Source organism: Nycticebus coucang, chromosome 2, assembly GCF_027406575.1.
Source record: "Nycticebus coucang isolate mNycCou1 chromosome 2, mNycCou1.pri, whole genome shotgun sequence".
Taxonomy (NCBI): domain Eukaryota; kingdom Metazoa; phylum Chordata; class Mammalia; order Primates; family Lorisidae; genus Nycticebus; species Nycticebus coucang.
The window spans coordinates 6,517,350-6,532,883 of record NC_069781.1 but is presented as its reverse complement, the minus strand read 5'-3'; the positions used below and the strand labels follow the sequence as shown (position 1 = coordinate 6,532,883).

The following is a 15,534-nucleotide window of genomic DNA, read 5'->3' as shown; positions in this document are numbered from 1 at the left end:
GGCAGCACACTAAGTGTCTTACGCACACTTTACTGCTGAGACCCCCAGATAGTTCCACCTTGCATGTGGCTTACTGATGAAGAGTCTGAGGATCAGAGGATGTCACCCAGAAAGCTGTCTCCACTTGTCCACCGAGCTGCTGCCCAGAGCTAGTTACTTTCCCACTCCAGGCTCTGTGGATCCTCAGAGAGAAGGGGCTGCCCTGTGTGGAGGCGCCAATGCGCCTGGAGACGTGGAGGTCCCACTCGCCCCCTCGCAGTCCTCACTGCCTTGCTGATCCAGCAGCAGGAGACAGCAGAGGCCCCCCTACACGCTAGACACCAGGAGCACCAAGCTGTGTCCTCTCTAGCCAGCTGGGACATAAAGCCCATCAAGAATGACACTGGGACAGTCATAAAATCAAGCTGGCTCACATCCGGCACTGACCAAGCAGAATGAGCCAGATCGGAGAGGCTTATTTTGGGAAAATGGAAACAAAACAAAGCCCTTTAATTGGAGCCATCTGGGGATCAGTGGCCTGGGGAGGGGACAGGGTGGGAGCTGAGCTGGGAATGCATGGGCGAGGCTGCCCTGCCCCCATGGGCATCAGAACCAGGCGAGGGAGCTGCTTGCAGCCTGCAGGTGGGAGGGATCGCAGCAAGGCCCCTCAACCCCACCATCTGGCCACCCAGGATGCCTGTGTCTCCTCTCCCATCCTAGCTCTTGACAATTCTGGGCATGGTGAATCCCCGCCCATGACTGTGATCCCAGACACCACAAAAGCCTGGCTGAACCAGGGCTGTGCCCATCACAGCCTTTCCATCTTTGGACTAAGTCTAAGTCCCAAATATGAATTGAGCTTGTCAGGTCTATTGTCTAAACTGGAGAGAGCAAACAAGTTTCATCTGATGATTGCCTAGAGCCTTGTGTTAAGAAGGATTCTGAGGTCTAGTCTGAGCAGAGACGTGACTCAAGTATGCAAACTACAAGTCTGCAGAGAAGTAGCAAGGCATTTCAGATCGGTGCAGTAAATCAGGGAACAGACGACAGGCTGAGAGAATGACAGAGGAGAGCAGACACAAAGAATATTCCAGAGAATGATCTGGTGATTTAATGAATGCCGAAGTCATAGAGCTAGGAAGCAGTTGATCACAAGTTTCTCATTTTGGTACACAGACCAGGGGAGGGAAGAGGATGCTTTTCCTTCTTTTCCCCTATGGATAGCACAGAATTTAAGTCTCTTCTTTTAGTTCTTTTGGGTATATATCCTGAAGTGGAAGTGCTGGATCATATGGTAATTCTGTTTTGGGGTGTCTTTTTTTCTCTCCTTCTTTTTCCTTTTAAATGGACCAAAGCGTCCTGGGCTTGCTTTTAGTTTTAACCTTTTACAAGTGTAATCAGCCGAGTGAAGGAGGTGGGGGATAGTCTCTAACTCTTATGTAGACTCAAGCTTTAGGTTCTTCTTTAGAGTAAAACAGCCTCTTCTCTGTTTACAAAGGTTATTCCCGAGTTGCAAAAATTCTTTCCCCACTTTTTCCCCTGTATTTTATTCCTCATTCCATCTTAGCTGCCACAATCAGATGGAAAATGCGAGGACACTTTTTTCTTACATCTGTAGCAGAAAACTTAGCAGCAGACAGTTACTGCTTCAGGTCTGTCGAACAGACACATTATTTTAGTTTTTCGAAGAACCTGCCAAACTCATTTCCACAGTGGCTGTAGCCTTTTCATTCCCACCATCAGTGGGAACAGTGATTCCAATTTCTCCACCCCCTTACCTTCTTATTTTATGTTTTCTTGGTAGAAGCCATACTAATGTATGTGAAGCCAATTTTTTTTTTGCAATTATAAAATATGTAATATGTATAACAGCTTTACAAAGACATAATCCATATGCTATACAATTTACCCACTTAAAGTGTACAATCCTATGGTTTGTTTTTTGGGGTTATTTTTGTTTTTGTTTTTGGGACAGAATCTTTCTCTTTCGTGCTTGGTAGCATGCCGTGGCATCAGCCTAGCTCAAAAGCAACCTCAAACTCGTGAGCCTTTTGCCTCAGCTTCCCAAATACCAAAGACCACAGGCACCCACCGCAATGCCCAGCTAGTTTTTCTATTTTTAGTAGAGATGAGGTCTTGCTCTTGCTTAGGCTGATCTCAAACTCCTGAGCTCAAGCAGTCCACCTGCCTTGGCCTCCCAGAGTGCTAGGATTTCAGGCGTGAGCCCCTGTGCCCAGCCAAACGATGGCTTATAGTATATTCATAGAGTTATGAACCCCTTACCACAATCAATTTTAGAACATTTTTATTACGCCACAAAGAAATCCCGTGCCTATTAGCAGTCACTTCCTACTTCTCCCCAGGCCCCACAGTCCACCTTCTGTCTGTGTTCAGATGTTTCGTGTAAGTGGAATCATGTAACATGTCGTCTTTCGCAATTCGCTTCCGTAGTTCTTTCCGGGTCCGTCCCTGGTGTAGTGCGTGCCAGCGCTTCATTTCTTTGTATTGCCCAATAATACTCCGTTCTGTGAAAGTCCCTTTTAATGTATTTATTCATCAGCTGGCGGACACTGGAGCTCTTCCCGCTCTTTGGCTGTTACAGATGATCCTGCTGTGAACATCCACATACGTGTTTTTATGTGGACATCTGTTTTCATTACTCTGGGGTCTACTCCACCAAGGAGTGCAACTGCCGGGTCATATGGTAACTCTACGTTTAACATTTTGAGGAGCTGCCAGACTGTCTTCCAAAGCAGCTGCTTCTCCCTAGTAGTGTATGAGGATTCCAGTTGCTCCACATCTTCACTGAGGCTTAGTATTAATTGGCTATAAAAAATTTTTTTTGAATTTTAATTTTTTATGTTTAGAGATAAGATCTTGCCCAGTTGCCCGGGCTGGAGTATGGTGGCACAGTTACAGCTCAATCGACCTGGAGCTCCTAGCTCCTAGGCTCAAGTGACCCTCCTCCTTAGCGTCCTGAGTGGCAGGGACTGCAGGTGCTCACCACCATGCCCAGATAATTTTTTATTTTTATTTTTTAGAGATGGGGTCTTGCTATGTTGTCCAGATTGGTCTCCAACCTGTGGGCTCAAGAGATCCTTGCAAAGTGCTGGGACTTCAGGTGCCAGCAGGCCTGGCTAATGTCCTGTCTTCTGATTCTGGCCTACTGGGTATGGAGGGTGCCTCACTGTGGTTTTGATTTGCATTTCCCTGGTGGCTAATGAGGCTGAGCATCTTGTCCATTTGTGTATCTTCTTTGGAGAAATGTCTATTCAAACCCTGTGTCTGTTTTTTAATCGGGTTTTGTCTTTTTATTATTGAGTAGTGAGAAATCTTTGTGTAATGTACACAGAAGTCCCTCATCAGACATGTGATCTGCAGATATTTTCTCCCCTTCTGGGGGTTGCCCTTTCCTTTTCTCTGCGGTGTTCTTAGAAGGACAAAAGCTGTGGTTTTGAGTAGGTACAACCTGTCAGGCTTTTCTTCTGTTGAATGTATTTTTGATATCGTGCCTCAGGCTAACTCATAAAGATTTACTCCTATGTTTTCTTCTGAGGGTTTTGTGGTTTTAGCTCTTACGTAGAGCCAGAAGTTTAGGCAGAAGACTGAAGTCCTCAGTCCCAAAGCTAGGCAGTGACAGAGCTGGCAGCAGCTGGGGTCTCTGCAACCAGGGACAGAAGGGCCAGAGGAGAAAGCCCACCATGGGGAGGGAGTGCTCACCTACCCTGACGGTGGGCTGTTTGGGAGGGCTCATAGGGCATTCTTTCCTTCATTCACTTATTTACGCGCAAACACACTGCAGATGCCTGCCGGGCTGGGGTGGCAAAGATTACAAAAGAGAAGCAGGAGCTGGTGGTGAGGAGCTCTGTCCAGCAGGGGAGATGCTCTGATGATCAGTGGTTTCCACGTGGCGTGGCGAGCTGGGTTCCGGAAACAGACCCTCAGGAATTGTGTCCTGGAGGGCCCTCTCCTGGCTGGAGGAGGAGGTGGGGTTGGGGTTCGGCTAGTAGAGTCCTGAATGGGGGGTGGTATCTCAGACAGTGGGGAAACTGTCATGTTAAATCTACCCTTTACAAGGATGGTACCTGTGGCTCAAGGAGTAGGGCGCTGGCCCCATATACTGGAGGTGGCAGATTCCAACCTGGCCCCAGCCAAAAACTGCAAAAAAAAAAAAAAAAAATCTACCCTTCATTTCCTTCTTGTTACTAAAATCGAACATGCACTTCCTGTAGAAGTCGGACACTTCCTAGGGCCACCTGTGGCAGGTGGCGGTGCCCCACTCACCTGCCCAGCTCCTCCCCACCTGCACTCTCTAGTGGTCATGTCCGCACCCCCACCTCCCAGCCAGTGCTGCCTCTGCCCTGGGGTGGTCTTTCTGTTCCTGGGCACTGCTTGTTGCCCTGAGAAATTAGGAACCCTTTCCCTCCACCCCTTCCCCTAGCCTTGACGATTCCTTAACGTGGGCTGTCCTGGGGCAGTCTGGTGCCTAAATCCTGAACACCCCCATCGTGGTCTTGGCATTTGAGAGGGAGCTGAAGCCAAGGAGGAGATACCACTGGGGGTACGGGGTGAGCACAGAGGCTCAGGAGGGGCTGAGGGACTCAGGGGCTCAGGGAGTAGGTAGATTCTGGGAGTGCTCAGAGGCCCAGGGAACAAGGCAAGGCAGGGTCCCCTGGCTGGGGCCATGAGGGGGTGTGAGGAGGTGGCTTTGCAAGAGCTGTTTCTGTGGAATGGCCCAGAATCACTGAATTGCAGTAGACTGAAGGTTGAGGAGGCGATGAGGCCGTGGTGGAAATTTGGATTACAAAGAAGTTAGTAGTCAGAGGAAATGTGGGGTCCAAGAGGGTTTTGTTAGAGGTCTGTAGTCATTGCAAGGGAACGAGGTCAAAGGCATAGATGGAAGGGTCACCTTTGTTGGGGATATAGTAAAAGAAATAACTTTCTAATGATAGAGCAGGCTTTTTTAGGATGTGGCAATTTCCTGTTGGTAGAGATATTTGAGCAGAAAGACAGCTACATGTCAGGTGTACCACACAGGAGCGTTCACCTACATAAGGGGTGGCAAATACCTGGGAAACATGCCAGCATTGTCCTCTCCTGCATCTCCAACAGGCGTCACTAACTGATGTGGCACTCCCAGCCCAGCACTCCAGACAGCCTGTAGTGATCCACGCAGGAAAGTTTATGTGATGTAGCCGTCTGCTGTCCCTGGACCGGGGCTCTGATTCTCTCTTTTCTTCTCTAAACTGGTCCACATCTTCCCATCGCAGGGAAGGCCTACGAGATCTCCTACGTGAGGCTGAAGTTCCACACCAGTCGCCCCGAGAGCTTCGCCATCTATAAGCGCAGCCGCGAAGGCAGCCCCTGGGAGCCCTACCAGTTCTATAGCGCGTCCTGCTGGAAGACCTATGGGCGGCCCGAGGGCCAGCACCTGCGCCCCGGTGAGGATGAACGTGTGGCCTTCTGCACCTCCGAGTTCAGCGACATCTCCCCGCTGAGCGGGGGCAACGTGGCCTTCTCCACCCTGGAGGGTCGGCCCAGCGCCTACAACTTCGAGGAGAGCCCTGGGCTGCAGGTCAGAGAGGATGGGGCTCAGGGGGCCGGGCTGGGGCCAGCAGGAAAGTCAGAAGGCCAGACATGGGGACCTGTGAGACTGCCTGGTTTCAAACCCTGCAACGCAGAAGCCTTTGTGTGTCTGAACCTTTTGTGGATGCTTGACAATGAACCAGATGGCAGAGGGGCTGCAGCTGGCCAGAGGTGTCCCTTCCCTTGCCTCCAGTGGCAGAGCCCCCTTAGGAGCCCTGTGAGAACCACAGCTTACCTGGTCCTTTACTTATATGGGTGTAGGAACGAAGGCCTAGAGGGGGCAGGGGCTCTCTAGGGGTATATGTGGTGGTAGATGGACCCACACCCAAACCTGAATGTTCAGACTCCTGGCTGTTTCTCTTTCTGGAACTCTCTACCGTGGGCCTGGCTTCCTCCCTCTGTGAGCTGGTAATAGGCCTGCCCTGTGTGTCTTCAAGGGCTCTCACACAGATAAAATGGAAAAATGTGCCAAGAGCATGGGCCTGGGAGTCAGAAAGAATCCTGAACTGATGCTATAAGGCAGTGCTGGCCACCAGAACTTTCTGTGACAACAGACACGGTCTCTAGCGCCACTGTCCAGTTGTTGTGCCAAGAGTCACTGTGAGGTGTGACTAGCACAGGAGGAACTCCCCTTTAAATTTCCTTTTAATTTTAATAAATGTTAACTTAAATAACCACACATAGCTGGTGGCTGCCCCGTGGAGAGTGTAGCTCTGGGGGTGCAGGAATGCAGATAGGGCCAGCACAGGCCTGGCGGACAGTGAGTGCCCTTCCCTGTGAAGTCCTCATGCCAGGGAGAGCAGCAGGCCTGTGGCCGTGGCCATCCATTCAGGGCCCTCCAGTTCAGGCCACGTGGGTCCTGCCGGCACTGGTGCCCGTGCCCACATTCCTGCGTGTCAGCAGCTGTTCACCTGCAGACAGTTGTGTCAGTCTGCCTGGAGCTGCCGGGCACAGACCGCCTCTCCAGGCCATTTCCCCTGGTGCACACAGGCCTCCCCTGAGGCTTTCAAAGCACCTCCTGTGCCCACCTAGGCTCCCAAGGGGTTTGAGGTTAGAATCCTGTTTGCTTACAGGGTGACACTGAGGCCCAAAAGAAAGTTATGTCCTGCCCAGGCCATGTGCCCAAGAAGGCCTAGGGTCTGTCCAAGACCACACTCAGAGTCTGAGATCCACTGTGCCCAGGAAAGCTGTCACACTCCTTGTTACAGTTTATTGTAGCACAAGGGCACAGGTAAAATGAGTAAGGGAGAGGCACACAGGGCAGGGCCGGGAGAGACCAGGCCGAGGCTTTACTCATCCCTCATTGTGGAGTCCTGAAGACAGCACTGACTTCTCCCAGTTATGCTGTGTGACATTGTGCACGGATATTGCCAATAGGGAAACCCATCTGGGCCTCAAAGTCCAGGGTTGTTATTGGAGGATGGGCATGTAGACACAGCTGACTGCCCATCCGTGTGGCTGTCCTGTCTCTAGCCCCATCTGTCTCAAGAGGATACTGTGTGGTGAAGGCTCACACCAAAAATCACATGGTCAGCACAGAATCTCTGACGTGGTCCAAGGGAAGACACTCCTACCAGGCAGGACATTGCAGGGGCTTGAGGTCACCTCCCAGGAGCAAAGGGCCAGGCCTCTCTCTGGGCCAGGTGACTCCTTTACCACAGAGCCGCATCTCCAGGCATCCAGATGCTGTTTGTCCCATCAGAAATGTCCCCATGTCATCATCATGATTTTGTTTAAAATTAGTCTCTTCTCCTTGGGCTCTAAGCTTTGCAGATGAGAAAACCTCAGCCAAGGTCAGATGAAGACCAGGACCAATTCTGTTCCAACCTGTGCCAGCACTGCCGTCGCCCTCTGGGGAGGCTTGACCTCAGACCCTGGGCAGTTGGAGAGTTTATGACTTGTCACCTTGTGTGTCTTGGACATTGTCGCTGATGGAGAAATGGCCTTTTCATAAATGCTTCCATGTTTCTCTCTGGCAGATGCCAAGGTCACGAAAGGACAAAGAGAAGTAAACCCACCTTGCCTGCTTCCCTCATCCTCCCTCTAGACACGTGTGGGGGGCAGGGGAGCTTCCACAGAGGATGTGGAGCACAGAGCCGTGTGGCTACTGGGTCTCAGGTCCCTCTCTCTCCCCAGGGAGGGGCTGAGGACATTGTGGGAGAAGCCTACCCAGCTGTTGTAGAGTAAGGTCACAGAATTGAGCAGTCACCTGAGTGCAGGCTATCCACCATCTAATACCACTGACTGTCTGGATCAGGGTCTGTCCGGAACCCAGCTGCAGTGCTCACGCCTAGTGTAAGACGGAGGCATTGCAAGTCACAAAAACCCGTTTTCTGGTACAGCAGGCTTCAGTTGGCCCTAACTAACCTGGAAGCATCGAGGCATGCCCCCTGCGATTTGGGCTAACCACAAAATTCCCTCCCCCTCTCAGCTGCCATCCTGGGTCTCAGAGGTTTGACCTTGCTCCTTTACTGCCTTCCTCACACACTATCGGAGCAGGTCACAGGCCAGAAAGTGCCTGAGGAGCCCAGAGGAGAGTTACCAGTGGGCCAAAGGCCTTGGACAGGCTGTTGCCCTCTCTGGGCCCCACTGCTACGAGGATGGAGTGAGGGTGATCACAGAAGGGTGGGATAGCCTAGTTGTTAAAGCTTGGGCCTTGGGGTCAGATAGACCTGAAGCCGGGGTCTGCTGCACACCAGCTGTGCAGCTTGGAACAGAACCCTCTCCCTTTCTGAGCCACGGCCTCCTTGTCTGTAAATGGGGGTAAAAGCAGTGCTGCTCCTAGGGTTATCATGAGGGGCCCGAGCCATAATCACACAGTAAGAGACAGCAGATGCTTCACTGTCCAGCTGTGACATCTAGTTGGTTTGTGTTCCCAGGTGGCAGATTTTCTGGAGAAAGAGCAGAGTCATGGTGCCTTCAGCTGTAGCCATCTGGGTTCTCCAGCCCAGGTCTTAGCTCCTTGGTCCTTCGCTGCTCTGGGGACCAGCAGTATGGGCCTGACCTGGGCGTCTGTTAGAAATGCAGACTCTCCGGCCTGCCCTCCTCCTCTGAGTCAGAAGCTGCATTTTGACCTGATCGCTGGGTGCACAGCAACCTCTGAGAAGCACAGCTGTGGGTGCTCTGGGAGGAGGGGCTGCAAGCTCCTCACAAATTTGCTTAATGCTGAGGCTCCCACTTAAGTTTTCTGGTGCTGGACCCCTCTCCCCCCTGCAGAAGCACACCCAGGCAGTGACTCTGAGTTGCTGGGCTCAGTTGTGCTGAGGGGAGAACAGGCTGCCAGGAGCTCATTTTCTGTCCTAATGGGCCTGATTGTGAAGCCAGGGGCTTCTGGGCGGAATTGAGATGCTGATTAATGCTCAGCAGAGCTGCTCTGATTCTAACAGCAGGTGGATGAAAATGTCAGCCTTCACGTGGGTTTCCCAGACTTCCCACCACACTCTTCCAGGGAAGCTGCTCATTCAGCCATCAGCAAGTCTTTATCAAGCGCCTGCTATGTGCCCACAGAGCCTGGGGATGGGGGATAAGCCAGAACAAGGGCCCCAAGTCCCGGTTTTCCTGGGGCTTCCCTTCTGGTGGGAGAGATGTCACCTGAGACAGGTAACGTGTTGCAGAGCTGGGTTCTCAGCATGTCAGAAGCCAAGAAGCCAAAGGCCTGCCCCAGGCTGGGCCCAGCTGAGCAGGGAGAAGGTCGCTGAGCACATCATCCCTTAGCTTCTGGAACGGGGTGCAGGACGCCTGCACGAGGGAGTCTTCGATGGGATGCAGCACCCTCCAACCCCTCTGCCGCATCCTGAGCAGCACTGACATTGGCCTTTGCCCTCCGTACACCCTTGTAGAGGAGGCACTGTCATCGTCCCATTTCACAGATGAGGAAATGGAGGTGCCAAGACGCCGAGTCCCATTGCACAGTTTTCAGTGTCTGGGCTCCCAGGCTGGCTGAGCCTGGAGCGCCGGCTCCTTATTTCTGTTGAGTTCTCAGAATGTGTTGGGCCTGGCCTGCCCTGTGCCCCAGGAACCCCGGGGTGGCCAGGTGGCAGATGGGCACACACACGGCAACCTGCTGACGGCGTCCCTTTCCCTTCTGCCCCAGGAGTGGGTCACCAGCACCGAGCTTCTCATTTCTCTAGACCGGCTCAACACATTTGGTGATGACATCTTCAAGGACCCCAAGGTTCTCCAGTCCTACTACTATGCCGTGTCCGACTTCTCAGTGGGTGGCAGGTAGGCGAAGGCAGGGTGCTGGGGCCCAGGGCGAGGCCAGGGGGAGGTAGGACCCCAGTGGCCGGTCCTCAGCAGAAGGTGGCTGCTGGGGACTGGTGGAGCGGGAAGCCACTCCTGGTGCCTGGCTCCTCTACCTCCATCAGCGTGTCACCACACCCAGCTGCTCACCACTTGCTGGATTTTTGCACCTGTCATCCCCTCAGCCTGGAAGTACCTTACGTGGGAAATGTCACCTCCCACCCACAGAGAGGTGCTCCCTGTCCTGCCGCAGGCCCTCAGCATCCAGTCGGTACTGAGATGCTGTTTTGTCTGTTTCTCCAATATCTGTCCCCTGCCCAGGAAGCAGAGGCCCATCTCTTGCCTCGACATTCTAGGGCCTGTCTGCATGCCGCCACCTGCCGCCGGCTGCCCAGGAGGGCTGTGGAAGGAGGGGAGGCACAGACGTCCACAGCATACATGTCTCTCCTTTTAAAGGAGCAGGGGAGACAGATGTGTTCCGGTCTCAGTCACCTGGGGGTGGTGGACACGTGTCTGATGGCTCAGGTGGCTCACTGGAGAGGCTGTGCACCAGTGAGCGGGAAGCAGGGCTCGGGGGTGGAGACACGGCTGGAAGAGTGTTGGGACCTTGGTGAGTTTGTCTTCATCCAGCAGTCGCTGGGAAGCTGCAGAAGAATGTGGCCAGGGTAGTAACAGGGTCAGATTGTTAAACTCACCAAGCCCCGTGCCCCCAGCTGAGTGGGGAAGGATAAGAGAGGGCAGAGAGAAGCCCCCCCCCCAGGGCTCCAGGGCGTGAGGGGTGCGCTGAAGCAGCTGTCCGTGTGAGCCACAGGCCAGGGGGTGCGATCTAGGGGTGACATTGGAGAGACAGAGAAGCAGGGAGGGCAACTGTCCGCACCTGAGGGTGTCTGCACACTCCGGGGAAGGCTGGGGCTTGGGGGTGTAGGGCCACTGTGGGGCCGTGATGTCCTCTCTGCTCCTCCCTGGTACATCTCAGGTCAGGCCAGACCTCCTGTGAGAGGGCTCTTGAGGGGTGGCGGACAGTCCTGTGGGCTCCAGAGCCTGCCATGAGGGGTCTTTAGGCCAGAGAACATCTGGGCCCCAGCTGGGAACTCAGACCACCCTGAGATCACCAGCTGGCTGGGGAAAGCTCTTCACGGCGGGGCACAGGTGGCCCCAGCAGCCTGGGCCTCACAGTCGCCGGCAGGATCTCGTTGTCCTTCCTGGGGTTAGAGAGCTTCATGGAGGGGAGTGTTTGCAGTATTCCCTCTGGGACAGGAGTGGTCCCTTGTCACTTCTCTGGTGATCACTGTCTCCAGGACTGCCTCACCCTGCCAGGAGGGCTGGGTGCCACCTGCCTTCCCTGGGCCCTATTGGGAAGCACTGCCACGTACCTTCCCACACACTGTGTCCCCAAACAAGAGAGAACACCAGGGCTCTGCAGTGTTCAGTGATTCCCGGATGCTTGCTGAAGGCAGAGCATGGAATGTGGCTTGCGGGAGCCATCAAGTGGCCACAGAGGAGTGTCCAGGAGCACAGGGTCTGTGAGGAGTGGGAGAGGAGGGCTGCGTCTCTGAGCCCTGCCACTCAGCACTAGTTGCCTCTGAGGCCTGAGCCTGTTTTGTCACCTGTGAAATGGGGTTAAGAACGGATCTCACCCCAGTGGCGAAAAGACCTTGTCTTGGTCTGGGGCTGGCCCAGAGCCAGGCCAGAAGCAGAAGGCCATGGTCGTCCTCTGAGCGGTTCAGTCTGGCCCCTTAAGACGTGGATGTTGTGCACAGGATCGAGCACCTCTTTGTTCCCTGCCCAATTCCATCTGTCTCCAGAACCTGTGGGTGGCCTGGGGACACGGGGCCAGGGCTGCGCTCAGAAACACACTCCCTGGGGATTTGCCCCTTGATGAGGCAACCTCTTCCTTTTGAGACACAAAGAAGAAGCCTAAGAGGCGGCCTCTCTGGCCCCCCACACCCACTGCCCCTGTGACCCCTGGGCCACCCTCTACCCAGGACACGAAGGTGACTTCTTCCTGGGTCCTTCTCAGCCCTAGGGCGGCCCCTCCTAGGCAGCTTCTGTGGCAGCCACTTACTTTCCTGTGCCTCAGTTCCTCCACCTGTTAAGTGCAGGTGATCACAGGCTGTGAAGATGCGATGGTGACAGTCCAGCTTAGGTGGTCAGTAGAAACCTGTGACTGAGGGTGGACTCAGGGGCTGCCCTGCTGGCGCCTCCCCTCCAGGTCCTCCTCCTCTGTGTCTTCCAGGTGCAAGTGCAATGGGCATGCCAATGAGTGTGGCCCCGATGGGGCGGGCCGGCTGGCCTGCCGGTGCCAGCACCACACCACCGGCCTGGACTGTGAGCGCTGTCTGCCCTTCTTCCAGGACCGCCCGTGGGCCCGGGGCACTGCTGAGGCCGCCCATGAGTGTCTGCGTGAGTGTCCTGGGACATCGGGGACCGAGGCTAGTGGTGCAGACCGGGAAACAAACTAACTGAAACTTTATAGTGGGGGCTGCTCCTGGGTGGGCCCGTCAGCGGCTTCGGGTCCTCGTGCAGCTACAAAGATGGGGGAGCTGGAAGGGATCTAGGGGTGTATTTATGCCTCATTCATCCCCCCACGGACCAAGTCCGCCACAGCCGAGGCGCCATGGCCAAAGGGCCCAGAAGGCCCTGACTTGCTCCTTTGTTTTAACTGCTCCCACCCCAGCTACTAATCAAAGCCAGGCTGCCCATGTGTACTGGGGTTGCCAACCTGCCACCCAGCCTCTCCCTCAGCCCCCCAGGCAACCCTTTGATGTCCCAGCCCTCCTGTGACGTGGTTTCGATGGCCTAACCTCAGAGAAGCACTAGAGAGAGAATGATGTGCCTGCCTCAGCCCCCAAACCCTGCCCTCTCCCCACACATTCATCTGGCTTCCTTCAGGCCTGGGTCCTGGCTGGCGCTACTGCCGCCACGGGGACAGCATCTTCACCCACAGGCTGACTATGGATAGCTTGGCTGCCAGGCCCTGTGATCTTTTGGGGGCTGGGCCTCTGGCGGTCAGAACTGGGGCAGGGAGGGGATGGATTTATCCGAGGGACAGTGCACTGTCTGCCAAAGCTGCCCCAGGGCCTTAATGGGTTCCCTTTGCCCCTGTCAGGGAGTCTGCCAGGCTAAGAATGTCCTCCCCCATGCTGGCTGCTGCAGCTTTCTCCATGCCGGGGACACATCTGACCAAACTGCTTCTCCTGCTGTGTCCTCAGCCCTGTGGTCACATCTCTCTCCTCCTAGACACCAACCTGGACCCTGAGGTTGCAGGCTGACCCGCAGCCCAGGCAGCCCCTGAGCCCTGATTCTGTCCCAACCCCTCCAGTCCACCTCACTCGTGTCCTGCACAGCCAGTGCTTTGGTCCTGGCCCTGTCATCTCTCCTCTGGGTACCTGAAGCTCCTTCCCTCCTCTACTTGAGACCCAGGTTCTTTCTAAAGTGCAAATTCAATAACATCCTCCCCCTGCTTACGCCCTACCTCAGCTCCCCCTGGTTCCAAGCTGACATCCACTGACTGCAGTGGACTAGCCCCTTTGGAGCAAACTCTGTCCACTCTGACTTCACAGCTGCCCTGCACACTGCCCTGTGCTGAGGCCCCCTCCGCACAGCATTCCCCTCCCCCTCATGCCACCTGCAGACCAAGCCACACTTGCTTCTCCAGCCCCCCGTGGTTTACTCCCTGCTTGCCATGCTCTCCCCCTTCCCTGCCCCTTTGCCTGGCTGACTCCTTCCTGCTCAGCCTTCAGATTTAGCACAGCCATGACTTTGTCCAGGAGTCTTGTCCCATCACCCAGCACCACTGCAGGGGCCCCACCTTTCAGCTGCCAGAGCCCCCTTGATTCCGTCACAGCCCTGCTTGTGCATCTGGCCTCTATCAGACCGTGGGCATCACGAGGGTGGCAAGTGGGTCCAACCACCCATGATCCTCACCCTGGATCTCTAGGGGAGCCGACATGCAGCTGGTCCTTCATATGCACTTTTAAAAATGACTTAATGAGCAAATGAAGGGTGACAGTTGTTTTCTGTATACCTGAGTGATCTCTATCTCTGGGAATCATACTATTATTATAGCTTGGAGAACCCACAAGAGATTTTGGGATTGAGTCACACTGCTGCTCCAGGAGGTGGTCAGCCTCTGATCTGCTCCATATATCCTGGTTTGCCTGGGATGGTCTTGTTTCTGCCTATCGTTTTGCTGTATTTACTAACAGTACCCCCTTTGCTCTTAAGAGTGTCCTGTTTGGGAAAATCAGTCAGTTGGTCTCCATGTCCTTGATCAAGCTGAGCCTGAACTCCACTCTGGACCATGCTTGTGCCCTTTCCTGTGCTGCCTGCTCCTTCAGCACAGGGAGGCTGACTGGGCAGCTCACGCACACCCTCCCACCTCCTGCCCACAGCCTGCAACTGCAGTGGCCGCTCTGAGGAATGCACATTTGACAGGGAGCTCTTCCGTAGCACGGGCCATGGTGGGCGCTGTCTCCACTGTCGTGACCACACAGCTGGGCCGCACTGTGAGCACTGCCAGGAGAACTTCTATCACTGGGACCTGCAGAAACCATGCCAACCCTGCGATTGCCACGCAGCAGGTGAGCAGGCCCTGCTGCCCCGGCCCCCACCCTTGCCCTAGTCTGGCCTCTGCTGCTGCCCTGTGCCCTTCCTCCTCCAGGCTCCCTGCACCTCCAGTGTGATGACACGGGAACCTGCACCTGCAAGCCCACTGTGACGGGCTGGAAGTGTGATCGCTGCCTACCTGGGTTCCACTCTCTCAGCGAGGGAGGCTGCAGGTGAGGGCAGCCGGGGGGACAGGTGTGGGGTGCCCAGTATGGGTGCTCGGTGGTGTGTTTGGACCGACTGACAGGGAGCATGAGGGACAGGATATTGGCTGTCCCCTCCTACATTCTGTGTCCTGGTGAGGATTAGGGACACTCAGTCCCTGGGAAGGCAGAGAGAGAGACTTAAGGCTGGGTGCTAGGGCCTGTGGAAGACCAACTGGGCCCAGAGGGCAGGGCAGGCTTCTCACAGGAGGCAGGGAGTTCTGATCTGAGGCCATATGAGAGGGGAGGGAAGGGGGTTCCAGGTGGAAGAGCGTGGCAAAGGCCCAGAGACAAGTCCAAGGTGAAGCCAGGGCAGGTGAGCAGGGCAAAAGCAGCGCAGAGGAAGGCAGAGGAAGGTGGGGCCTCTGGGGCCTCAGGAGGGTCAGGCAGAGGCTGGTAGAAGCTGCAGCATGAACACCTGGCAGCCTGTGGATGGCTGAGCCATGGAGAAGACAGGCAGATTCTAGAGCCCCTCACAAGGCAGAGCTGGCAGGACATGGCGACCAGGAGAAAGGGATGAAGGGTGACCTCCCAGGTCCTGCTCCAGGCATCTGCACAGGCAAAGGCTGAATGTCATCTGGATGTGTGGAATCCACAGCACCTGGTGGGCCAGCCCAGGGGAGAAATGGGCTGGGATTCCTGGGCCGTGGACCTCAGAAAGGCAGTTCAACACATTTGCGATCCCTTGACTGAGAAAATACATAATGACAAAAATAAATAAATAAAACTTAGAAATACAGAAGCACTTTTAAACAAACTTGGCATTGGTTAATAACAGCCTTCTCATGTATTTGAAAGGCGGTGGAAACATGTGGGTGTGGGGAGAATCAGAGCCATTGCAAAACACTTGGTAGTTCTGGGTATAAAACTGACCATTAGGCTCGGCGCCTATAGCACAGTGGTTACAGCACCAGCC

The 15,534-nt window shown here is 54.7% G+C and overlaps 1 protein-coding gene across 2 annotated transcripts in view; it reads left to right on the top strand.

The window, feature by feature from the left end:
- The window catches only part of LAMC3 (laminin subunit gamma 3), a 66,215-nt gene that overhangs the window by 8,094 nt on the left and 42,587 nt on the right, over nucleotides 1-15,534 (top strand). For both annotated transcript variants that reach the window (XM_053556540.1, XM_053556530.1), the window contains exons 2-6: nucleotides 5,250-5,554; nucleotides 9,659-9,789; nucleotides 12,044-12,210; nucleotides 14,202-14,390; nucleotides 14,471-14,588. In XM_053556540.1, coding sequence (XP_053412515.1) covers nucleotides 5,250-5,554; nucleotides 9,659-9,789; nucleotides 12,044-12,210; nucleotides 14,202-14,390; nucleotides 14,471-14,588 — 910 coding nt within the window. The remainder of the gene's footprint in view (nucleotides 1-5,249; nucleotides 5,555-9,658; nucleotides 9,790-12,043; nucleotides 12,211-14,201; nucleotides 14,391-14,470; nucleotides 14,589-15,534) is intronic.